This window comes from Trichechus manatus, unplaced genomic scaffold (genome assembly GCF_000243295.1).
Source record: "Trichechus manatus latirostris isolate Lorelei unplaced genomic scaffold, TriManLat1.0 scaffold00168, whole genome shotgun sequence".
NCBI classification, from domain to species: domain Eukaryota; kingdom Metazoa; phylum Chordata; class Mammalia; order Sirenia; family Trichechidae; genus Trichechus; species Trichechus manatus.
The window spans coordinates 3646027-3654186 of record NW_004444104.1 but is presented as its reverse complement, the minus strand read 5'-3'; the positions used below and the strand labels follow the sequence as shown (position 1 = coordinate 3654186).

The following is an 8160-nucleotide window of genomic DNA, read 5'->3' as shown; positions in this document are numbered from 1 at the left end:
CTTTTATGATTTTTATAACAAATATATTGCACTTGAGTTTTATACTTTTATATTTAATAAATTTGTTTCACAAATAATATTATACTATAATTTCAGTCATTTCTTTTCAAAGCTGAATGAAGAAATGAAATTTTTTCAGTTTTCATGAATAATATTTTAGCTTTGTAATCTGTTACACACAGCAAGTATACTTTACAATGTCACATACTTTTAGAGTTAGACCAAGGTCAAGGTATTGTGGTACCACCTTGACGTTCTTGGTTTATTTTCTTTTAGGTATTCTGGATTGAATGTATGAATGCCTTGGTTCATTCCTTCATTCTCTTCTGGTTGCCCAAACAAATGCTGACACATGGTAATAACTTCATTGTTTCAAAAAACAATTACAAAAAACAAAATAAAAAATGTTATTTTCACCAGAGTAAATGTTTTTACAAGTGTGTGTCTGCCCCCAGAAATAATTGGAGGACACATAAACAGAATTTAGAGAAAATCAAAGAGTCATCTAAATCTAATATTAGACATTCCTGTAGTTAATATAGTTTGAACATTTAATGGCTGACCCTTACAGCCCATTCTCTTTGTCTCTGACATGTATAAATTGAGAACTAGTGCTTGTATTGTTAATCTCCAATATATATTTGAGTAAGGAAGTCTAACGGAGGGAATAATATTTCTGATGGAACATGGATGCCTCCTGTTAGCGAGTTTGAAACTTATCTACTTTATTTCTTGCTTTCACTCTTTAAACTTCAATTCAGACTGTAGCACAAGATCATATAGGAATTTAACCTTATCATGTATTATTGACATAGTCTCTTTTTTCTGATAAACAATTTTCCAGATATCATTATGTGTAAAGTCTTTCTCCAAACTGACTGGGGCCTAATACATCCAGAATTAGGATATGTATTATTGAAAGATTTTATTGGTGTGAAATGGGTTCACATTTTAACAAGCCACAAATTAAGCTGTAAATTACAGTGAAAACTCTGAAAGCTGGAACTTGATGGGACTGCCTTGTTTTTCCAGGTCTCACAAGTTTTCTGCATTTGACATGGTACAGTCTTACCACTTTTCTATTGCTCATTTTCATGGAAAATATTTGAATTTTCTTTCTGTGACAGGCTTCCACTGTACACAGATTCCAGCTTTCACAGATTTTACTGTATAATTATTTTTCTAAAACCAAATTTAATTTTTATTGGTTATTTTTAGCAACATGTCCTTTGTCTTGGATTTATTTATTAAGCAAAAAAAAATGAGTTTGTTTGTGTTTATTTTTATTTAAAAGAACGAATCCAGCATCATATTGCTCAGGGCTTCCGTTTTAAAAAATGATTGAAATGCTCACATAATAATAAAAATAGCAAAATCAGAAGTTTATGAAGACTCAATTCCAATTCTGAGATGGCAGTATGAGGAGTTCTGTGGACCTATCCCTCAATGAAATAAACAAAGCTGGCAAAAAACAATTAAAAAAAAAAAACCTATAAATTATCTGTAAATTGTCCTAAAGGCATACAGCAAATAAAGAAATATATATTTAAAAACACCTACTGAACAACGAGAGTCTGACACATTTGATCCATGAGCCGCTACCTCTTCGCCTCCCACCCTACCACAGCTTAGTTTAATGGAAGTTCTACCCCAGACAGGTGTGGTCAAGAATATGGGGCTCCTTGTCATCTCAGATCCAAATCAAGGGTGACCATATCTCATGAGGAGGGGCAGATCATTAGCATTTCTCTTCCATTCCAACTCCAAGTTGAAGAGGCTAAATTTTTGGTGAATGTGGCTGAGAGGTTGGAGGCTCCTTTTTTCCAGCCAGCTTATAGTCACACAATGGAGGCTCTACCCAAGACATGGTAAGTAGAGAATACTGGGGCCCTGACTGTCGTCATTCCAGCTCACTTGTATGGCAGAGGTTCCATGCTGGGGGAGACAAGCTGAGAATACCAGAGGTCACCAACCCAATCAACAGCAAGAGTAGTTGATCAAAGTTTTTTCCCATGGGGGGAGGCCGTACATAAGAAAAGAGAGCTCCAAAGTTCTTCCCAATGGAAAAGACTTTATTTGAAACAAAATGTGGGGAAGTTCAAGCATAAGACTGCGCTCAAAAACAATAACTCCTCTTAATTGAGAGCAGTAAGCTAAACCATTAGCCAGCTAGTTTACCAGAGTAACAGGGAAAGAGACAGCTAAGAAGAGTTCTCCTGAGAGGAGAACTTCAGAGACTAGCTTCAAAAATACTTCTGCCTGAGACTTCCGGGCAACATGGCGCTATAGACAGAAGCACCACGCCATCCCTCCACAACAAAGACCTGAAAAACTAAGTCAAACAGAGACAAACGTCAATCCTGAAACCCTAAACATCAACTGAAGAGATAAAGAACTCAGCCAAGCACAAAATGGAATAAGAAACTAACAGAGAACAGAGGGTGAGGAGAGATACTTGCAGAGGTCCCCTATCAGCTAACACAGCACAGATTTGCCATCTTGGACTCCTGTCGGAGACTGGAAAACAGGGAGTATGGGAAAGCAACTTCACAGAGCTCCCAGGAGTAGAGAGAACAACCGGTAACCAGCGATATACGCTTTCCCACCTCCTACCCTTCTTCACCCCCTACTCAGCCTTCTCTGCTTCCTACAGCCACAGTCACTTGGCCGGGAGGCACCGTCTTCAGCCCTTGCCGCCTAGATTGTTGTTGTGTGCTAGCCTAGGAAACTTCATGAGGAAGTTCTCTGCCATATAGGGTAACTACGAGTCGGAATCGACTCAATGGTACACAAAAAAATTACAAAGATTAAATTTTTTTTTAAGAAACTTTCTAGTTTTACGTTTAGGTCTCTGATCCATTTGTAGTTAACTTTTGTGTATGGAGTGATGTAAGAGTTGAGGTTCATTTTTTACATATTGTTGTCCAATTGTTCCAGCACCTTTTATTGAAAAGATAATGCATTTTCTATGGAATTACCTTGGCATCTTTATAAAAAAAATCCATTGAAGGTATATGTATGAATTTATATCTGGAATCTTCATTCTGTTTCATTGATATATACATTTATTATTATACCATATTGGTTTGATTACTTTATGTATAAATCTTGAAATCACATTGTATAAGTTCTTTAACAAAGTTTTGGCTATTCTAGGTCCTTTGAATTTTACTATAAGTTGAAAAATCAGCTTTTCAAATTCTACGAATACAAATGCTGGGATTTAGATTTGGATTGCATCTATAGATTAATTTGAGGAGAATTAGAGAGTTGACATCTTAACATTATTGAGTCTTTCAGTCCATGAACATATTATGTCTCTCCATTTATTCAGATTTTCTTTAAATTTTTTCAGGGATTTTTGTAGTTTTTGATGTACAGTCCTTGATATTATTTTAAAATTTATCTCTTAATATTTAAATTTTAGATTCTAATGTAAATGGTATTTTTTATTTTATTTTCCAATTTTTCACTGTTATATAGATATACAATTCATTTTTATATTGGCCTTGTATCATGTGACCTTGTTAAATTCACTAATTATTTCTAGTAGCTGTTTTGTACTTTTATTAGGATTTGCGTGTATATAGCCATAAGATTTTTTGTGTATACAACTTCCTTTCTAATCTGCATGTCTTTTATTTTATATCTTTTTCTTGCATTAATGCACAGGCTAGGACCTCCAGTATAAGTTAAATAAAAGTGGTGAATGTGGACATTTTTTCATTTTTTCTAATCTTAGGAGGAAAGTATTCATCTTTTTTGCCCTTAATTATGATGGTAGCTTTTTCATAAATGCTCTTTCTCATGTTAAGGAAGTTCCTGTTTATTTATAGTTTGTTGAAGATGTTTATTATGAATGGATTTGGATACTGTCTTAGTCACCTAGTACTGCTATAACAGAGATACCACAAGTGGTTGGCTTTAACAAAGAGAAATTTATTCTCTCACAGTCTAGTAGGCTACAAGTCTGAATTTAGGGCATCGGCTCCAGGGAAAGGCCTTCTCTGTTTGTCAGCTCCAGAGGAAGGTCCTTGTCTTCAGTCTTCCCTTGGTCTGGAAGCATTTCAGTGCAGGAATCTCAAGGTCCAAAGTACACACTCTGCTCCCGGCACTGCTTTCTTGGTGGTATGAAGTTCCCCTGTATCTCTGCTCGCTTCTTTCTTTTATATCTTAACACACTATCTAATCTTGTAGACCTAATCAGTATAACTGCTGCTAATCCATCTTATTACATCATAGTGATAGAGTTTACAACACATAAGGAAATCACATCAGATTACAAAATGGTACACAATCATACAATACCGGGAATCATGACCCAGCCAAGCTGACAGATATTTTTGGGGGACACAATTCAATCCATGACAGATACCATCACTGAATTTTTTTTAATGCATCTATTAAGATGATCTTGTTTTTTTCTCCTTTATTCTGTTAATGTGACGAATTGAATTCATTCTTTTGTTAATATTAAACCAACATTGCATTCCTGGGATAAACCCCAGTTGGTCATGATATATTATCCTTTTAAATACATTGTTGAATTTGATCTGCTCATATTTTGTTAAGGATTTTGTTGTCTGTGTTCATGAGGGATATTGATCTGTACTTTTACTATGATATCTTTGTCTGGTTTTTGAATCAGAATAATATTTGCTTTTTTATTATTATTTTCATTGTGCTTTAGGTGAAAGTTTACAGAGCAAATTAGTTTCTCATTAAACGATTAATACACATATTGTTTTGTGACATTGATTACCAACCCCAAGACATGTGAACACTCTCCCCTTCTCAGCTTTGGGTTCCCCATTTCTGTTTGTCAAACTTGCCTATCCCGTCCTGCCTTCTTGTCCTTGCCCCTGGGCTGGTGTGCCCATTTAGTCTCATATTCATGGTTGAACTAGTGTGTTACTGTTTGTTTTATGGGCCTACCTAATCTTTGGCTGAAGGGTGAACCTCAGGAGTGACTTCAGTACTGAGTTAAAAGGCTGTCTGGGGGCCACACTCTTGGGGTTTCTCCAGTCTCTGTCAAACAGTAAGTCTGGTCTTTTTTTTTTTTAGTTAGAATTTTGTTCAACATTTTTCTCCCACTCTGTCTGGGATTCTCTATTGTGATCCCTGTAAGAGCAGTCAGTGGTGATAGTTGGGAACCATCTAGTTGTGCTGGACTCAGTCTGGTGGAGCTGTGGTATCTGTGGTCCATTAGTCCTTTGGACTAATCGTTCCCTTGCGTCTTTGGTTTTCTTCATTCTCTTTTGCTCCAGACGGGGTGGAACCAGCAGACATATCTTAGATGGCCACTCACAAGCTTTTAAGACCCCAGATGCTACTCACCAAAGTAGGATGTAGAACGTTTTCTTTATAAACTATGTTATGCCAATTGAGCTAGAGCTCCCTTGACTTACTTTTTAAATTGAGTTAGGAAATGTTCCCTTCTCTCTGTTTTCTGAAAAACTTTATGTAGGATTAGTATTATTTCTTCCATTAATATTTGATAGAATTTTTTAATGAAGTCTGGAGTCTTCTTCATGGGAAAGGCTTTAATAATAAATTTCATTTCTTTGTTAGGTATACAGCTATTCAGATATTCTATTTTTTACTGAATCCATTTTGTTCATTTGTATCTTTCAAGGAATTTGTCATTTTCATTCATGTTATCACATTTTTTGGCATAGAGTTGTTTCTAATATTCCCTCATTATCTATGAGATCTGTACTCCTGTCTACTGATGTCCTCTCTTTTATTCCTGATATTGGTTATTTTTAACTTCTTTATTTTTCTCTTGATCCATGTAGCTAGAGATTTATCAACTTTATTGATAGTTTCAAAAGATGAACTTTTAGTTTGATTTTATATACTATTTGTCTTCTATCTTATTTCTACTCTTATTATTTCCTTTTCTTCTCAATTTGGATTTAATTTGCTCTTCTTTTTTAACCTTGTTGAAGTGCAAAATTAGATTACTGATTTTATAGCTTTCTTCTTTAATAGCATAGCATTTAAAGCAGATTTAAATTCTTTTAAAATTTAAAGCATGTGTCTCTACACATGTCTTAGAATTTTCAGCGAGTGCTGGACATTGTAATTTTATGTTACTGAATTTTTTTTGGGGGGGGGTTATACCTTTAATACCTGAACTTCATTTTGGCAGGCAGCCAAGTTATCTATGGACCTGCTTAATCCTTTTATAACTTGTTTTTCTGCTTTCTAAAGTTGAATCTAGAGTATCCTTTATTCTAGGACTAATTCCTCTATTTTTTTGTCCTTTTTTTTTTTTAAATTGTGCTTTAAGTGAAAGTTTACAGTTCAAGTTAGTTTCTCATACAAAAATTTATACACACATTGTTACGTGACCCAAGTTACTCTCCCTGTAATGTGACAGCACACTCCTCCTTTCCACCCTGGATTTCCTGTGTCCATTCAACCAGTTTCTGTCCCTTTTTGCCTTCTCATCTCACCTCCAGACAGGAGCTGCCCATTTAGTCTCATGTATCTACTGAAGAATACACTTTTCACAAGTATCATTTTATGTCCCATAGTCCAGTGTAATCTATGCCTGAAGAGTTGGCTTTGGAAATGGTTTCAGTTGTGGGCTAACAGAGAGTCTGGGTAAAATGTCTTCTGGGATCACTCCAGTCACAGTCAGACCATTAAGTCTGTCCTTTTTACTAGAATTTGAGTTCTGCACCCCACTTTTCTCCTGCTCCATCAAGGAGTCTCTGTTATGTTCCCTGTCTGGGTGGTCATTGGTGGTAGCCAGGCACCATCTAGTTCTTCTGGTCTAAGGCTGATGGAGTCTCTGGTTTATGTGGCCCTTTCTGTCTCTTGGGCTAATATTTTCCTCTTGTCTTTGGTGTTCTTCATTCTTCTTTGCTCCAGGTGGGTTGGGACTAATTGATGTGTCTTAGATGGCCACTTGCTAGCTTTTAAGACCCCAGACGCCACTCACCAAAATGGGATGCAGAACATATTCTTAATAAGCTTTGTTATGCAAATTGACGTAGATGTGCCCTGAAACTATGGTCTCCAGACCCCTGCCCCTGCTACTCTGTCCCTCAAAGTGTTTGGTTGTATTCAGGAAACTTCTTAGCTTTGGTTTAGTCCAGTTGTGCTGACTTCCCCTGTAGTGTGTGTTGTCCTTCCCTTCACCTAAGATAATTCTTGTCTACTATTTAGTTAGTGAATACTCATCTCCCTCCCTCCCCACCCTCGTAACCATCAAAGAATGTTTTCTTCTGTGTTTAAATCTTTTCTTGAGTTCTTATAATAGTGGTCTCATACAATCTTTGTCCTTTTGCAATTGACTAATTTCACTCAGAATAATGCCTGCTGGATTCGTCCATATTATGAGATGTTTCGCAGATTCATCGTTGTTTTTTTATCATTGCGTAGTATTCCATTGTGTAAATATACCATAATTTGTTTTATCAGTTTGTCTGTTGATGGGCACTTAGGTTGTTTCCATCTTTTTGCTATTGTGAACAGTGCTTCAGTGAACGTGGGTGTGCATATATCTATTCGTGTGACTGCTCTTATTTCTCTAGGATATATTCCAAGGAGTGGGATTGCTGGATCCTATGGTACTTCTATTTCTACCTTTTTAAGGAAGTGCCAAATTGATTTCCAAAGTGGTTGTACCATTTTACATTCCCACCAGCTGTGTATAAGTGTTCCAGTCTCTCCATAACCTCTCTAACATTTATTATTTGGAGTTTTTTGGATTAATCCTAGCTTTCTTGGGGTGATATGGTATCTCATTGTAGTTTTGATTTGCATTTCTCTAATGGATAATGATCGTGAGCATTTCCTCATGTAGCTGGTAGCCACCTGAATGTCTTCTTTGGTGAAGTGTCTGTTCATATCCTTTGCCCATTTTTTAACTGGGTTATTTGTCTTTTTGTTATTGAGGTTTTGCAGTGTCTTGTAGATTTTAAAGATTAGACGCTGATCGGATTTGTCGTAGCCAAAAATTTTTTCCCAGTTTGTAGGTTGTCTTTTTATTCTTTTGGCGAAGTGTTTTGAGGAGCACAAGTGTTTGATTTTTAGGAGCTCCCTCTTATCTAGTTTCTCTTCTGGTGTTTGTGCATTGTTAGTAATGTTTTGTATTCCGTTTATGTATTAGGGCTCCTAGCATTGTCCCTATTTTATCTTCCATGA

At 36.1% G+C, this 8160-nt stretch overlaps 1 protein-coding gene across 1 annotated transcript in view; it reads left to right on the top strand.

The window, feature by feature from the left end:
- The window catches only part of LOC101349662 (phospholipid-transporting ATPase IB-like), a 188367-nt gene that overhangs the window by 158566 nt on the left and 21641 nt on the right, over positions 1 to 8160 (top strand). Inside the window, exon 30 of the mRNA XM_023740918.1 lies at positions 277 to 355. Coding sequence (XP_023596686.1) covers positions 277 to 355 — 79 coding nt within the window. The remainder of the gene's footprint in view (positions 1 to 276; positions 356 to 8160) is intronic.